The 17,817-nt window shown below is 42.4% G+C and overlaps 1 protein-coding gene across 4 annotated transcripts in view; it reads left to right on the forward strand.

The window, feature by feature from the left end:
* MAP2K4 (mitogen-activated protein kinase kinase 4) overlaps positions 1-17,817 on the forward strand; it is a 131,983-nt gene that overhangs the window by 65,316 nt on the left and 48,850 nt on the right. For 2 of the 4 annotated variants that reach the window (XM_045797211.2, XM_045797212.2), the window contains 2 exons: positions 813-987; positions 14,678-14,797. In XM_045797211.2, the coding sequence (XP_045653167.1) occupies positions 813-987; positions 14,678-14,797 (295 nt within the window). The remainder of the gene's footprint in view (positions 1-812; positions 988-14,677; positions 14,798-17,817) is intronic. The other 2 variants (XM_087867624.1, XM_087867623.1) reach the window with 1 other exon arrangement.

Below are 17,817 nucleotides of genomic sequence, written 5' to 3' on the forward strand. Positions count from 1 at the left end.
GGTTGGAATTTTGGAGGTGTTGTTTTAATTTCATGAAAATCCACAACGAGATTTTTGTCCACAAAGCATTTGTTTTTCACCTCATCACTATATCTAGGCTGAAGGGTTTCAGATTTGATTGGTCCATGACAGTTTTTCTCTTAGAACCAGCTGGCCATTCATTTAACTATCCGCCTACCTCAGCGTGGCATTAGCAGGAACAGGGCAGTGTGGTAAGGTGCTAGTTCCCAAACATGGCCCAAATCACCTGGGGATCTTTAAAAATACTGTGCTTTGACTCTTGTCCCCAGATATTCTGATTTAATTGCTGTGAGATGTTACCTGGGCATCTGGATTTTAAGAATCTCGCCAGGTCATTCTAATATCCAGCAAAGTTCAGTAGCAGCTGTACTAAGGATGGAGGGCCTGGGGTCATCGATGTCAGGTAAGGTAGGATAAGAACTTTTTGGAAATGAGGTTCATAGCTCCTGGGATTCTGCACTGGATAACGCAGTTTTGCACAGTTTGAAAAAGATCTTGTATTTGGAAATGAAAACTGGTCTACAGAATTCCTTTCTTCAGTAACTGGAAACTTGGTTTTCTGAATCGCATTAAAGCTGTGTTTATTGACTCCCTAAGTTTAGGCCTTTCTTAATGAGTTCAGTGTGTAAAAAACCAAGACGACGTAAACAAAAAACTCCAAAAACCTGGAGGTCAGACTGTGTTAGCAACTTGAAAAACAGATTTTCCCACGCATTCATCAGTGCTAGCTATAAGAAAAAAGTCAAAACCTATTTAAAATGTGGAAAAATTGCTTCCCAATATTTTAACAGAGAGAGACTGAGAACACACAGCATTGAATCGTCAGGAAAACTGAAGATCTCCCCTGAGCAACACTGGGATTTCACTGCGGAGGACTTGAAAGACCTTGGAGAAATTGGACGAGGAGCTTATGGTTCTGTCAACAAAATGGTCCACAAACCAAGTGGGCAAATAATGGCAGTTAAAGTAGGTGATGCCCATCATTCTTTTTGGCGCTTTCCTCCATTAGGTGCAATTTCTTGGTGTAGTGATACCCCTGTTGTTCTGTTCTTGCTTGTGTGGTAAACATGGGTGTTTGTACAACTGTTTCTCCAAATCCTTTGAGGGTGTTTTGTACAGAGGTTGTCTTGTTGGTGGCATGTTTGCTATCGCTCTGGAAACGCGAGTGTATGAAGCGCGCATGTTCACTGCACTTTTGGCGTGATGCATTAACGTGTTTTAAACTTCAGGCCCTTCCACTGCCAAGGTGAGTTCAGGCCGGGCGGCTGCACCCCTGGGAGCAGGGCAGTGCTGCCCTGAGCCAGGCGGGGAGCTGGAAGAAGAGGCAGTGCACTGGGTTGGGCAAGGTGCGGGGCTAGGGCTAACAGCAGTCTCACTGAAGGTTTCCTGGAAACCACGCACATGCTGTTGCCACTAACCTCAACCTTACTCGGTCCTGACCGGCTCAGCTCCTGACTTGTTTATTTCATCTCCACTCAGTACTGCCCTGTTCCCCGGCTTGAAGGTTGTATCGAAATGCGTACCTTGTGATAACGCTGTCACCTTCTGTCCTTACTGTGAGTGCCATGCCACTTCATATGTTCGTTTAAAAAAAAAAAGAAAATCAAAAATGGCCAGAAATGGAGATTGGCCCATAGACTGTACCTGGCAGGCTGACGTGGGTACCTGTTATGAACCGATGGTTTCCATCCGACGCCTATGGGCCCGTGTAGTTGTAATGTGTTCGTCTGTTTAGATGTTGAACTGAGGTTTGCTGTGTGTAAGATCTTACGGGAAGATCGACAGTGTTGGGGGCAGCAGTTTAAAAAGAAAAAGGACAAATGAGATATGGTCGTTCCCTTATCCAACTTAAAATCCTTGGGGAACCAGTAATGCTTCAGTTTACACAATTGAGAATGGGTCTACAGACGGTCTGAGCTAATCATCTTCCTGTCAACGCCCTATTTGGAGAGTTTGTCACACTGACCTGATAGGGGAGGAGCCTCAGTTTCATAATTGACTTTTGGGAGTGGATTTGTATCACATTAATATGAAATGCTGTCTGTGCTGAAGTTTATTGTGAGCAAAATGTTACTCTAACCCTGTTTGCCTCCTTCATTGTTGAGCGTTTCTGTTTGTTGGGTCATATGAAACTAATGAGAAATTAATGACGGGGAAAAATTTTATGATTCTCCTTATAGGTTCTTAACCTTGTTTTTGGTCATCATTCTTTCGTGATGTGCTGACACCTATAGACTTTTTTCTTAGGATGATGCATACGTTGACCAGATTTTGCATAGAACTGGTGGACCTCTAAGGAAGCACAGGCTAAGACCTCTGCTTTGGATTATCTGTTGAAATAAGATAGTGTTTTTCTTGCAATGTGAAATGATTTCTCCATTTTTATTTATGCCACTGCAGTGTAAGTGGAAAGTCACTTTGTTTACATCCTTTTGGACGAGTCTCGCATTGCTCTTCTGAGCTACCTGTGCGTGACTTCTGCTTTTCCTTGGCTGGGTCTTAAGGGGGAGCGGGCCTATATAACTGAAGTTCTAAACTTTCTTCCAGATGCTACAGAAAGAACTTTTAAATAAATACATACTGCTTTTTTTCAGTCTGTGCTCTCTGCTTTACCATGTTGATCAACATCATAATCTGTTTTAGTAATCTGGACAGACTTGAGCCATGGTCCGTAGGTTTTCAAAGTAGAGAAGGGAGGGACTTCATTGTGACTTGAAAAAAGTTTTTCTTAATTTGAGAACATTTGGAACTGTGCGATGCTTGTTCAAGTGAATATAGGAAATTGCTGTCTGCCACTTGCAATTTGACCTTATTTTGAGAGCCCTGTTGGAATCCCTTTAAAAATCCCAGCTCTAGGGGCGCCTGGGTGGCACAGCGGTTAAGCATCTGCCTTCGGCTCAGGGCGTGATCCCGGCATTGTGGGATCAAGCCCCACATCGGGCTCCTCCGCTATGAGCCTGCTTCTTCCTCTCCCACTCCCACTGCTTGTGTTCCCTCTCTCGCTGGCTGTCTCTATCTCTGTCGAATAAATAAATAAATAAATAAAATCTTAAAAAAAAAAATCCCAGCTCTTAAGAAGTACTTCTGAGGTGGTTGTGGGACCTCCAGATTGGTAACTGTCACATCTGTACCTCCCAGTTGATACTGTCTCCCTTTGTTTATCCCCTTGAATTCTTGAGCAAGTATGTTAGTTTAGCATGCGGAGGGTGGTGATAGGACCTCTCCACCGATATGTCGGTGGGGCATAGCAATTGGATTCCATGACATCATACAATCCTTGAAGAGGGTTTCTTCCTTAATACCAATTTGATGATTTATAGATGCCATCTACTACAATTTTTATTTTTTTAAAGATTTTATTTATTAGAAAAAGAGAGAGAGAACACCAGCAGCAGGGAGGGGCAGAGGGAGAGGGAGAAGCAGGCTCCCCACTGAGCAGGGAGCCCGTTGCGGGGCTCCATCCCAGGACCCTGAGATCATGACCTGAGCCAAAGGCAGATGTTTCACTGACTGAGCCACCCAGGTTCCCCTACAGTTTTTAAATGTGTATCTTGTTGTCACACCTGAGAGAGTTTGTTCCTTTATCATGTAGGCCCATGGACCACATTGATAAGTACACACACAGAGGCAGTGTGTGGTTCAGGAGTTCGATTTGACATTTTCCAGGTAGACAGCTTGATGACTAAGGACCCGCGGTGTTTAGCTTCGAGATAAGGACTACGCAGATTTAAAAGAGGGGGAGACAGTGGTTCCCACTCCTGTGAGTTTTCCATTGTTTTGGTAAATGAGAAATGTACCTCAAGTGCCTCTATACTAGTGTTTAATATGCACTTTCTTGTGGAGGGATTACTGGATTAGATATTAAGCTTAGCTTGGAAATACATTATCCTTAAGATTTACTTGCAGTATTTGTACGAAAGTGAGCTGTGGTATTAGTCTGATTTTTCTTCTTCTTCTTCTTCCTCGTTTTTAGTTTTGAGGGAGCCCTTCCCCAAATTTATTTTGCCACATAGAAGAAATGCTTGGCAAGATGATTTGTTAGTTACCAGAAACAGTGATCTTCAAGATGTAATTTAAAAACCGGTTACGATCTAATAAATCAGATTGAGCGAGATAACACACAGCCTATGTAAGAGTTGTACTGACAACAATTTCATGGCCTCTTGGCCTGAGGCCAGTTCTTCAAGCTGCCAGGGAGGTTCTGCATTAGGCCCTAAGACGGGGAAAGTTTTGACCCTTCAGTTTTAATTGTACACGGCCGGGAAACAGGTCTTAACTCTTCTGCGGGTGGGAGTGTTATGACTGGTTTGTCTAACTGCTTGAGTGACTGAGTCACGGGGCTGTGGAGGGCAAAGCCATTCCTGCCGGAGGATTTTCTGAAGCTCAGGAAGGACGACCTTTGACTCTGGTTGGGAACGTCAGGCTTTGCTCAGCATCCTCTGCAAATAACGTTCATTCCAGGTCCCATTTTGCACGATGGTGGAATAACCACTGACTGATGATTACGTTTCTGGGCTGGGGTCAGAGGAATTGGGATCTGGGAGAAACAGCCAGCAGAGTCAGGTCCACAATGATCAGAATCAGCATGCCAGAGCAAATCCGGGGAGGCAGGAGTAAAGCGTTAGGAAGAGTGGCTGCGGGTCGCAGCTCAGGCCCATGGGCTGGAATGGAACAGTGTGACGGATGCAGGCTGCTGACAGAGGGAGCCCTGAGCCTTTAGCACCTGACAGCGTGGCCTTCACGTGACCCTGCCTGCAGCAGAGACCTTGCACCCACGCTGGACGACCAGCTTCCCGGTTGTTTCCTAACAGACTGTGTCCAAATTGACTCTCGAAGGTCTGCTTCTGCCTGTCTGTGGGCTTGTCGACAGGGGAGAGTAGAAAAGAATGCAGATGAGAGGGAATCTAAAGGGAGGAAATTGATACCCCTAAAGGTGGAAGGCAGTGGGATTGTTACTTATAGGGGTACCCCTGGAGTGAAGCTGTCAACGTCTCGGGCGAATGGAGCGGATGGTGGGCAGGTAGGTGGGGGTGGGACCGTGTCATATTGAGGTTGTCTTGGTTGATATTTATGGATGAGCTTTCAGTCTTCTACTTGAGAAGTCATCTGTCTTAATCAGAGAGACTGATTAGGCTGTCTGAGGTTAGGTGCTTAGGTCAGCCTGAGTTAGCGACGTGAAGGGTTTCGGGTGTTTTCCCTTTCTTGCCGATGGGCCTAATTGGTCTTATTCCTTCAATCCTCAGGGTGTTTTCTCTACTCTTCCAACTCTCCTGTTGCATGGATTTGAGTGCTCCTGATCGATCCTAAGCTGGTGACCTGATCTCGATTCCTGCATTTCTGCCTCTCCCATGATATTTGGATCTTGCCTTTTGTGTCTTTTGGGAGTTGAGACCTAGGTCAACCCTCGTGCCTTGTGGGAAGCACCAGAGCCCTCCGCCTGTCCATACCAGCAGCCCCCCACTCCGCCTTTGCCTGAGCAGTGTGGGGCTCCGATCTGCTCAGTCGGGAGGCCTCCTTGATGCAGACAGCTGCACGTGTGGGAACGCAGGGGTCGGCAAAGGGCAGTTGCTCGTTTTCCCTGCCACTGCAGACACCTTGCCATTTCTACCAGAAGTTCCATTCCTGAGTAATTTTGGTGGGAGCGGTGAGCCTTCTTGGACAAGGTTCATTTTAGTCCTTAAACATTGGTCTTGCACACTGTTCTGAAAGCACTAGAATGATAGTTGACAGGAGGGGCATTAAAGTGGAAAAGTTCCTTTCTGAGGGTATGGAGTGCTTTGTTAGGCAATCTCGTTGAGTTTTAGAAGGCCACCGTTCGAGTGTCTGATATTCCAGATCATTTTGGGGCGCAGAAATCATGGCTGTCTTGTTTTGAGTTGAGACTCGATTCCAGCATCACCCACACTTATTTGATTGGCTCGAGCATGTGGCTTAATTAAGAAATCCGTGGTCGGTGGAGCCATATTATTGGATGCTTCTTAAGGTTGCTTGAATGTTGCGGTGTTGCAGATGAAAAATGTGAGCGGAGTGGCTCCAGGAGTGGGCAGATCCCAAGGATGTGGCAGGACTGTCCCTCTGCCAGCTTTGGTTTTGAACTCAGATTCCTCGTGTAGTCGGGGCTGGAACTCCTCAAATGTACATGTTTCTTTTGCTCCTAGTGTTTTTCGCACCATGGCTTCTTTGTGTTAAAAGAATTGCATATAGACCCTAATAAATAATATAGACAAAATGGTACTTTTTTGGCTGATGTAAGAGATAGGAGATGTGAACCCCACCTGCCCCTACTGGAATCTCTTGGGACATGAACTCGGAGGAAAGCTGGGATCTGTATCTCAGCCTATGTAGTAATTTGGAGAAAAACTGTACACCTCACTCTAAATGAGGATCACCTGACCCCGTATTTGGTATACCTGCTGCACATTTTCTGTCCTTTTTGTTGTGGTGGTCTTATGGCCATGCCTCCGATATTGGTTACACATCAGACTTCCTCTCATATCTCACTTCAGTGTCGTGGGTATTGAAGTAATGATCGGTCGTTTATGACCTTTAGGCCCTTGCAAAATGTGAGTGCTAAGATTATGCCCTCTGTATGTCAATGATGTAATTAGTAAAGAGGAAGAAGATGATACCATCCTTAATCAAGACATAGCCAGCTTGTCCCGTCAACTTTGCCCTCGGGGCAGCTCTGCCCAGGATTTAATAAATACCCCATATATTTTTGGAACTGATCTCCCAGATTCTCGGGTGATGTGTAACAGAGCCTATGGAGAACTAGGAATTAATTGGGCCTCAATATCCTCAGTGAGGAGAATAGGAGGTGTTATTGTTAATTAATTAATTTGATTACGATACAATTGAGAGTTCATTAAATTGATTCTAAAGACTTGGATGATTTTGGCAATTAAGAATGTGTTCTTTCTTCCTGCCTCAGTAGAAACATGTTTTCATAATTAAAAACAATTGATTTAACAGACACTTGTTATTTGTTACTCTTTGACATGAAAGCCAGTTTTGCATCTGTGATCAGCGTTCCAAATACTTGGCTTTTTAAACTGTTTCAGCTAATGTTGCTCTCTGCTTTGACCTCATTAGTGCTAGTATCGTGAGGCAGAGACAGTGGGCGTTTTTGTATGCGGTCTGTCTAGGAGACTCTAGCAGCTAAGGATGAACCTGTGTGGCAGGGATAAGTCTTCCTGCATCTGTGGGATAGGGAATCTTGGTTTTGAACTTAGGAACATAAGAATGCCTGAGATTTCCTGCAGCCCAGAGGAAGGGGGTCATGGCACACTGAGGTGCTGCAATGGCTTCTGGGGTTTTCCAACTTTGTATTAGAACTGACTTCTGGACATTTCTGCTGGGAAAGCAGAGGATTTGTAAGGATCCACCGGGACACTTGGGGATCTGAGTGGGATCCTTGCTCTCCTATCCCCCATATCACTGATTTAGGTTGGCCTGAAGTCAACTACTGACTGGCAGTGGACTCCCCTTCATATTTGATCCACAGATACTAACCTTAGGAGGGTTCTTCAGCAAGGGAAGCTTACGGAACAGGATGCATTCCTGGTTTGGCAGTGTTGGGTTTGTGGATTCCAGACACAGGACGCATTTTCAAAATATCATCATCACAACTGTTTCAATTATGATAATCTTTGTTCTTTTCATCTTCGGTTTGTTTTTTTAGAGATTTATTTATTTTAGAGGAGGGAGCGGCAGAGGGAGAAGGAAAATGAGAATCTGGGACTCCCTGCTGGGTGTGGAGCCTGATGTGGGGTTTGATCCCATGACCCTGAGACCGTGATCTGAGCTGAAGTCAAGAGTTGAACACTTAACCAACTAAGCCACCCAGGCACCCCCTCATCTTTTAATTTTAAATGAAATAATTGCCCTGGAGAGGTGTTCCACCTAAGATCCCACGTGATCTGTTTGCTCATGTACCAGTTCTAGGATTTCTGCGTGGGTGATATTTATCAACGTCCACTTGGTACCAAAGGTCAGCCCAGGGAGCTTTTGGTTTCATTCTTGTCCTGGGAGTGGTTGTTTTAGCTATCATACCACTCTGGCAAGACATTTGGCAATTACTTGAAACACGGAATCCTAATGTTTTGGTAACCTTCGATGATGATGGGTGCTTAGGTGTAGGGATGAGCCACAATCCCGGAGATGGGTTTTAGCTACCTGCCAGTGATTGCAGATCCCACACTGCTTTGCTGAAGAGTATATACCTGCTAGTGCCCTGGTTTGGGTTGGTGACAAGTTGAAAATGACACCTTGCCATGCTAGGGGTCAAAATCCTAAGAGCTAGCATCATTTTATCTGGTGTCAGATTGTCTTAGTCAATGCCTAGATAGTCTTTGAAGCCATCCACTGACTTCCTTTGCGGTGATTGAACCCATCACCTTGCTGAGTCTCGTTGTATCCATGCCCTAATTTCTCATCGCTGAACCAACTTCTCTTTTCCCTTTGAGTACTCTAAGTAGCTGAAGATGAACATGTGCTGGAGGGGTGTGAGTCACCGATCTCACTCTTACGACCTTGTTATACTGCCCCTTGGACCCTCAGCTGAGCTCCACCCAAACCTGACATGCATTTGTGAGAATTTAGACATGTCTAGAATTAGAATTGTCTGCTGGGACTAGCGGTCATGCCCTTCCCCATTAATTATCCTATTTCTTCTGTTTCCCCACATCTCATCCCCCCATATATTTTCTCCATTTCAAAACAAAATGAAAACAAGAATATCAGTTAGAATAAGTAGATATTTTGTAAGTTTCTTTGAGTGTGTTGCTGTTTTCAAGTCTGCCTTTCTAAAGTTCCTTTCTGAAGTTCCTTCCTGGACTCCTCAGTTCTGGATTCCTGATCTGTTTGCAGATGACTCGTATCTTTTTTGCGTGGAATGATCCGTTCCTAGGAACTAACATCTGTCACACACATTGTGGAGCTGCTGTTTTTAATGAAGGGCATCTATGACTTGTCATCAGCCTTGCCTTATTCTGAGTCTTTCGCGCGTATGATGAGCTCTTTTCCCCTTCTGTGAGCAAGAATGGGATCAGGTAACCCAGAGGGCCTTCCCCACACCCACATTGTCCAAGAGATAGATCTATGCTCATCATCTGTCTGACCTTTTCTTATAGCTTGAGTTGGTAGGAAGAGCTCTGGGTTTTTGGTGAGGGTCAGAGGTTCTCACACCAGGACCCAGGCAGACACAGACGGGTCATTGCAAGGCAAGTCCTCGGTGTATGCATGGCTTCTCTAGCAACTGAGATGTCTTTGAGAACTCTGACATGGGGATGTAAGGGTTAACTCTGAGTCAGAGTGAGTGGTGAGCACCACTAGTAGCTGGGTACTTAGTTAGCACCTAGGCAAAATGCCACTTGCTTTTGGGGACCTACCTTGTGGGCCTCTCTTATTTTGCTTCCTCCACAGTTTGTCCCTTAGCCATTGTGTTGTCAGCCTTTCTGCCTTTTCTCTTTGCCACAGTTGGGCCGTGCTGGCCTTACCCCATAACAGCGATTGGGTCATCATGACACTCTTTCCTTTTATCCCTTCTCCATGTTTCTTCTGACTCTGAAAATCAGTTAGGAAAGGAAGAGAAACAATGACACTAATGCAGTCCTAATATCTCTAAGGTGAACGGTTTCTTTGAGAGTGTCTGCTGCCTGTTTCTGTCCATCTCCTTTGCTTCTCTGTCCTTCCCACCCCCAATCCTTCAGTGAATGTATTTTTAATAGTTCCCACAATCTCTTTCTGTTAGAACAACGGGTCTTAATCTACTGGAAAGTTCTTCCTACTTATGTTAGTTTTATCCCCAGCCATTCATCCCTGATGGGTACCAACAAATTATGTGGGGGAGGTTGGGTTGGCAGGGTTAAGAGATAATGTGCAAGAATCATCTCAGTGTGAAGGTCCCAGTATATTTAGAGGCCATCTGGAACCACGCCACATTTAAATAGTTGTTCGCTATCAGTAAAGGAATATTTATGCTTTAAATTTAAATTGTTAAACATTGAGGCATTCCAAATGAAGGCCAAGTTTAAGCTGCCAACATTTAAATTTACCAATGACTTCCAGATGCCACGTTGCGCAGAGAGAAGGAAAGCAACCTTTCAACCACTTCTTGGTATTTCTGTCTGCGTGATTTGGACTGTTCTCAGAATGGACATTGTTGTGTTTTGTGCACGAGGTAGGACAGGGCAAGAGGACAATTTCTAACTTAAATTTTTTTAGCTTGTCTCATGGAACCTGTCAACTTTCTATCACTGCAGCTTAATCTGTGTGGAATTCCCACTATCTGAGTTTGCGGCTGCTCCAGCCAATGGCATGAGTTGGACTGACTGTTTTAGAAAAGTGAAGCTCTGTGGACTTTTACATTTTTTTAATTTTCAAAAATTTTTAATTTTTTTGAGAGAGAGCAGGTGGGGGAGAGGACGGTGCAGGGGGAGAGGGAGAAAGACAATCTTAGGCAGATTCCACACCCTGTGTGGAGCCCAACACAGAGCTCGATCTCACAACCCTGAGATCCTGACCTGATCTGAAACCAAGAGTCGGACACTTAACTCACAGAGCCACCCAGGCACCCCTGGGCTCTTTAATTTTTAATTGGAGAAGAACCATGTGTAACTCCAATAATCATGAAAGTCGAGAACTGGGTATTTATCCTTTTTCTGTGTCTCTGGAAGACTTCGTTGGGGTCATTTTGGTTTTGCTGATCTGTAGCTTCATGCTGTTTTTATTGGCACTTACCTGCTTTTGTTGGAATATAAAACCACCTTGAATACAAATCTGGACAGCAACTATAAAAATTGTTTTAGCTTCAAGTATATCAATTTCTTTACTGTGTAAAACAGCTTTTAATGTAGGGCAGTAATTCTTGTTTTGATTTTAAGTGTTTTCTCTATATTTTTTTTCAAATAAAGTAAAACTTGTGATAATTTGAACACTTTATTATTGGAAAAGCGATGTGGATTTTCAAAAAGTATAATTTGTCCTACGAGCATGTTAACAAGCTAGGTTACTGAAATAGTGACAAGTAAAAGAGCTCAATAGTCCCATAATGAAAAAATTACTGATTTTAATGAGTTCTGATATTTGGTTGAAAATGAAACTTTTTGAAAAAGCCTAAGGTTCTTTTTTTTTTTTTTAAGATTTTATTTATTTGACAGAGAGAGTGAGAGAGGGAACACAAGCAGGGGGAGTGGGAGAGGGAGAAGCAGTCTTCTCGCTGAGCAGGGAGCCCAATGCGGGGTTGTGGGGCTCAGATCATGACCTGAGCTGAAGGCAGATGCTTAACGACTGAATCACCCAGGCACCCCAAAACTTAAGGTTCTTGAGATGATTTGCTTGAATATTTTGTGGTCTTGTGTGAGCTTTTCAACCCCATTCTTTAAGAGGAAAAAAAAAAACTAGTTTTCCAAACTCAAATAAACATCAGTTTTATTTAACTTTCAAATTTATGATATAAAATAAAAGTTTTCTGTGATTCAAGACATTTGTCAATACATTTGCTTTCTAAACATTCTAGTTACAAGAGATTTTTATGTATAATTGGTGTCACCTTTTGCACTTCCATTTTCCATTTTCCTCCCTCTATTAAGGAAAGCCTTTTTTTCTTCCTTAATTTGAAGATCTAATTGGCTTTATGAAACGATTCATGAATCAAGCAGCGTCTCGTCTAGCAGGGAGAGGGGAGCTCCCAAGGACAGTTTCATAAAGGGAAGGGAAGTTTGTTCTTGTTCACGTGTCCCAATTTGGGTGATTATTCTCCCTTAATATTAGAAAGTCCTGGCTGTACTTATTTCCAGTGGTAAAAATCTTATCCATACACATATTTTTGTTCCATCAGAGAAGCATTCCTGGTCGCAACTCTTATATTAAGAATTCTCTCTTTTGAGTCATTGATTATGGTTAAGTATTCTTCAACTTGAACATTTATTGAATTAATTGAGTTAAAATAATTAATTTGAAGCGACCACTATTATAGGTATGTGCTTGTGGTTAATCCCCTTTTTGAGCCCTTTAGGCCTTTTGAATTGGTTTATTTTATTAAGTGCTCTCATGTAATAACATGTTGCAGTATGATCCTAAAACTTCTGTATAATGAAGAGTTAGCTCTTCTTGCTCAGCCCCAAACAATTCTGATTCCACACCAGCAGCTACTTCTCTACGCATGACCCTCTTCCCACTGTCCCTTGGACCAGATGTTCAGAGAGCGCGAAGAGATGATGATCTGCTGACCACTATCCAAGAGTGGAATCCATTTCCTGGTAGACCAGTAGGCCATCCAGCAGCCCCGTGTTCTGTTTTGTACTACTAGTGGCATTGAAGAATAGTTTACAGATGAACAGATTTTACTGCCATGCTGATGAGCTCAAAGGTTTGAGCTGTGCCAGGAACTCTCTGCATCCCGGTTCATGTTAATCTGGTCCAGGATTGAGAATTAGATACCAGTCCGATGCTGGGTCTTCAGTCAGGCTTCCAGTCCATGTAGTAACATGCATCCCTTCTGTAGCTGCTGCAGTATGTGTAGAAATTGTCCTCAGGAGTCAGTTATTCATGATAACGATCGAGGTTTTGGCTGTAATATGTTTTCCAATAGTTGAAATGCAAGCATTTGTACAAATGGAAATTTAGAAACCGTATAACCAGTTTGGGGAAACAAATTAGGAAAGAGGACATCTTTTTTAATAGTGCCCTATGAGTGTGAGTTAGTGTATTTATACTTGCCCATATATCCGTACAAGTGAAAATAGAAAAAAAAAAGTTTTTAAACCTTTTAATATATTAAAGTGAGAATTCTTCGGTTGGTGGCAGTCTTCCCCAGAGTATCATTTCCTTTTTCTTCCCCATTTGTCTCTAGTTACCGGCTCTCTGTCTTTTAAATGTAGATATATGAGATTGTTAAGTTTTTATTAAAAAATTGCCTTCCCAAACTAGTATTTTCACAGCTATCCTTTTAATGTTATTGTTTTAAAAACAGGAATAAATGTAATTAAAATGTTTACCAAAATTTTTGAACTAATAACAAATTACATCTCTGGGCTATTTCGACTTTTTAAAAATACACTTTTTGAGCAAACATTATCCTGATGTTGATTTAAAAGAAAGATCATTAATCTTCAAACTATGAAAACATAGAAATGAGAGAAAGAAGGCAATTTTTCTTAATTTAAAAGTGTCAGTCTTATTTTGTCATTATTTTTTGTTCTTATTATTTATTTCTTGTTTATCTGGGTAGTGATATTCAGTGTAAAAGTGTGTATATAAGACAGTTGCTGGTTAGTGAATTTTATTTGATAAGAAGTACTGTAGCTATCAGGCTATCCATTTTAAACAGCAAAATTAAATGTGTTCATATTTGGAATATATAGAATGCCTCCTTAGTGGGGAGAAAGGAAAATCAAAGAACTTGCTTCTATTCCTTCTACAACTGTTTATTGTCATGTTACATGGAATACATCTTTTGTATCTCTCTGTGCCTCTGGCTTCTCTTCTGTAAAATGGGCTCAAGAATTTAATTGACTGCCTTCATCCCTTTCAAGAGCATTGAGGACAGATACCTTGGAAGACAAAATGCCAGCTTGTGTATTTTTTGATATACTAACTTGCCTTGTAAGTATGTACCATGTGTTGTACGCAGTGGCGCGGTGTGACATTGTGAACTTTTTTTATGAGAAAAAAGTTGTTTGCATGCCTCGGTGTGAAACTATAACTTCATTATTCGTGTTTTACGTTTTCTGAACTTGATTCTTTCCTGTCTCTCTTGTGCAGTGGGAACTGTCCCTCTGAACGTCTCCGTGTACCCTGCTGTTCCCGGGTGGGCAGTGGGCGGTGGGGGTACTGGCTTTTCGTGGCAGTCTTTTAGAAGTGTGCAGAGAAGTTGTACAGGTGGGTCAGGGGTATACCCCAGGTCTGCCGTGTACGGGGAAGAGGGGCTCATCAGGGTAGGAACAAAGAGCCCTCTCCCTCCTCATTTGGAGATTTTCTTCCACATGTTCCTGCTGCCCTCCATTCTGACCCATGGGGTGGAGAGTCAGGTAGAACTTTTTGTTCTTAACGTATAGCAAATGTGGTAAAAGGGGGAGAATTCCAGCGTAGGATTTGGGAGCTCGGGAAGGTCGTCTGTGTGCTGCACCCACACTGATTCCCACTGTGACCTGTTGTGGACTATTTTCCATCTCTAACAAATGAGGATGCTAGCGGGTAAGGTTGCCAGGGAGCGAGGAGGGCTGTTCTTGCTTTGAGAACCTAGATTCCATACAATAAAGGTATCTGTGAATCTGTGCACATGAAAACTGTTTAAAATAGAGCTCCTTATGCTTTTCTTTATCTTTGCACGTGAGGGTTGATTTTCACTGCTTAGGAACTTTGTTATATAACTTCCAATGTCATCCCTGGATGCTTGTGGTTAAAAAGCCCTGTGTCCTTTAAAGAATTCCTAAGTGCTATTTTGTTTAAAAAAAAAAAAAAAATCCTAAGTGCTATTTTGTTTTTCTGTGATAAAAATTGTTCTTGTAAAGTCTAAGGAAGATGATAATTTTTATGTCTGGTTAGTATTTATGATGTTTGCTTAGAAATTTTCAGTCTTGTCGTGGTAGTGGTTTTTCTCAGGTTTCTAAAGTTGTTTTATGTTTTTGTGACATCTTTTGTCATTCTTTTCCAGAGAATTCGGTCAACAGTGGATGAAAAAGAACAAAAACAACTTCTTATGGATTTGGATGTAGTAATGCGGAGTAGTGATTGCCCATACATTGTTCAGTTTTATGGTGCACTCTTCAGAGAGGTAGGAATAAACAATTTGGGGTTTTAGCTGACAAATAAATATCTAATTGGAATAAATAAGAGGATGGCAGGCTTAGATTCTGATCTTCAGTTCATTGCCATACATCAGCAATAAGCTGATTTCTCAATATTGTAGTATATAGGCCATGAAAATCTGCACATTCATTTCTAGCAGTCATTGTTCCTTAGTTAAGGGGTGAATCTCGTACTTTTTAAATATATATTTATGGCTGTCATTTGTGAATCCCATATTTCCTTTCTTCACTAGAGTTTCTGTTCTTTAAGAACCTGACAAATCAGCTGACTTCTGAATATTAACCCTTTGCCATAGGTTGAACTCACTATCTCGGCTTTGAACTCCCTCAGTGTTGCCCCTACCCCCTCTTAAAAACGTTTTATTTCTGTCATCAACTGTGTCTGCATGTAATGTAAGCATTTATTTGCTCTCATCCAGAGCCCTCAGTACAGCCCGTGAGGAAATTCACAAGTATAGTAGACATTCTTTTAGTTAATCTTGTTATCCAGATTTTTGTGTAGAAATTGCATAGTCTCGGGATCGTGTGTCTTCTTTTGGCCTCTGGGTATTCTGTGTCCTGACAGAGCTTGTCACTTTTGCTCCAGCTGTCAAACCCACGTCCTCATGTCCAGTCATCCCGCCGCCTGAAGCAGGGAAGGGAGTTAGGGCAGCGGGTAGAGCTGGAGCTGGGCCTGAGTCAGACACTTCACACACTTGTGATACTTAGGTGAGGAGAACTTCAGCTGAATGAACCCTCAAGCACTTTTAATACTCTTTATAAAATACCATTCTCATTTTGAAAATGTTAGGATTGTGCTGGTGGGTCCTTATGAGCTGGTGAGAATCCCCCTCTCTTTGTTTTGGGACTGGATCACAAGGTGTGTATGTGTGTAGCTTTGGGGGTTAAGTTATAATTACTGACTTAAAAAATACTGTGTTGTAAGACAGGACTGACTGTCCCACTGACTAGAAATATATGAAGTCTTGTAATTGGAGACGACCTTTGAGGTTAGTCAGTTAATTCCCCACTCAGTCCCTACGTTTTTATTTGTTTGTTTTTCTGTGCCCTTAATAGGTAGGTACTCTAGTAGGTGGAAGCGTCCATTGCTTCATTGAATCACTAATTAATCACTGTTAATTCTAGACTCCTGCAGTTTCTTTCTACCTGTGTCCTTGTACTTTTTATGACTCGAATATTCGTTTCTGTGGCCAGATACACTGAATTTGCAGCACCGGTAACACATTGCAGCAGCGTGCAGTCCTGTATTCAGGAATAGACCGTATCCTGCACCTAAGTTCTTCCATGATGCCGTGCTGTCTGTAAGATCACGAATCTGGAACTTTCTTCATGTCGCACAAGAATCTTGCCATCACCTCCTCCCTTCTTCCCCCAAACCGTGAATTTAGTCTTTATAATCACTAAATCCTCTGGCCATTTTACTCCTCAGATCATATGCAGGGCAGTAGTTGCTTAGGGCCTGGACTAGACTTTCGGTCCTAACTGGGTTCCACAGTCAGCTTTTCCAGCGCTCTAGTCTCTGCCCCTCGAGGCTCCTGCTGGCTCTATCTTAACTGTATTTCACCTCTATAGAGCTAGGATACACCAGCCTCTCTCTCATGTTCATTGTTTAATCATCCCTTTAAGCTGCATTTAGATGTATAACCCCAGACTACACAGTGTAGAGGTCTGATTTTATGAAAAGAAGGCAGAGTAAATGATACCCAGGATTGCAAAGTATTGGAAACAAGACAGAAAGGTTGGAATAGTGTCTGAACAGCGTCCTCATTGTTTCTGATGAGAAGCTGGGTAAAATTCAGTGTTAATATCTCAGGGAGGTTGAAGGGAGTTGAGATATGCAGCCGTAAGCACAAACATCTGTCGTTTCCATGTATATTCTCTTTGCAATAGTCTCAGGCCATTCGGGGGCATTATCCCCTTTCTCCAGAGAGGAGGCTGAGGTTTGATGGGAGTCACATAGCCATTAAGTGGCAGAGATGGGACTTCAGGGACAAAACTCTCACTGTTCTTTCTGTTATAGAACAAGTGGTCCAGGGATGAGGAACTTTCAGCTTCACTTTAAAAAAAAAAAATCTGCTTTTTAACATTCCTACAGTTTTTGAGTATGATCAGGTGAGGGCTGAGGAACTGTAGTGTTAAGTTGTATAAAGTCACAAAATGCCCAGATAGGCTGAATGTGAACTATGCACTGACTCCCGCCCCAAGACGTATAGGTACTTTCTGAATAAAAAAAAAAAAAAGAAGTTTAGAAGCAAAAGGTTCACCTTTAAAGAATGCATAGGCAGAGTGTGTTTCCTATGGTTACAAAGATTAAAAATATTAAACAGATTTAATAGGAGCTTAGAGAAACGAGTTTTCTTTTGAGATTGATCACTCGAAGAGGATCTTTTTGGTGACATGACCTTCAGTTCTAATAATAGACCCACAATTCTGGGTTTATGAGAGGAAAGAGTAGAAGTGAACGTATGCGGTCTGGACTTCATACCTAACCATCGCTGTGAGGAAGACAAATGCCTTTTAATTCCTGTCACTGTGAGGAACCCCCCAGAACATTGCATTCTGTAATTTGTATGGCCGTAAAAATACCAGTTTGTGGTCTGGTTCAGTCAGCCATCAGTCAGGGAGCTTGTGAGGTGTTAGTTTTCTTCTTCTGACAGCTTCTCTGTAGAGATGAATCTTGCTGTTGGGTAATAATTGAGCCCCCGAGGTTCCATAGCTTTACTCAGAGCAATGACTGAATAACACTTAATACGGAAGCTGGAAACTTATTTCTTGCCATTGTCTCCAACCCTTTATACTTCTTTCAGCAGTAGAACTGAACTCAAGTAAAAAGCCCAAGTACAACTTGGATGTGATGTAGATAAATTACTACGACACCTACTTGTGCAGGTTTCTAAACTCCTTTTCAGACTTTGTAGACAGGAAAACAGAGAGCTTGGCAGTATTGAACAATAAACATCACTTCTAGCCAATAATGTGCATCAAG

Source organism: Ursus americanus, chromosome 14 (assembly GCF_024610735.1).
Source record: "Ursus americanus isolate L20-20 chromosome 14, mUrsAme1.1.p, whole genome shotgun sequence".
In the NCBI taxonomy this organism is placed as follows: domain Eukaryota; kingdom Metazoa; phylum Chordata; class Mammalia; order Carnivora; family Ursidae; genus Ursus; species Ursus americanus.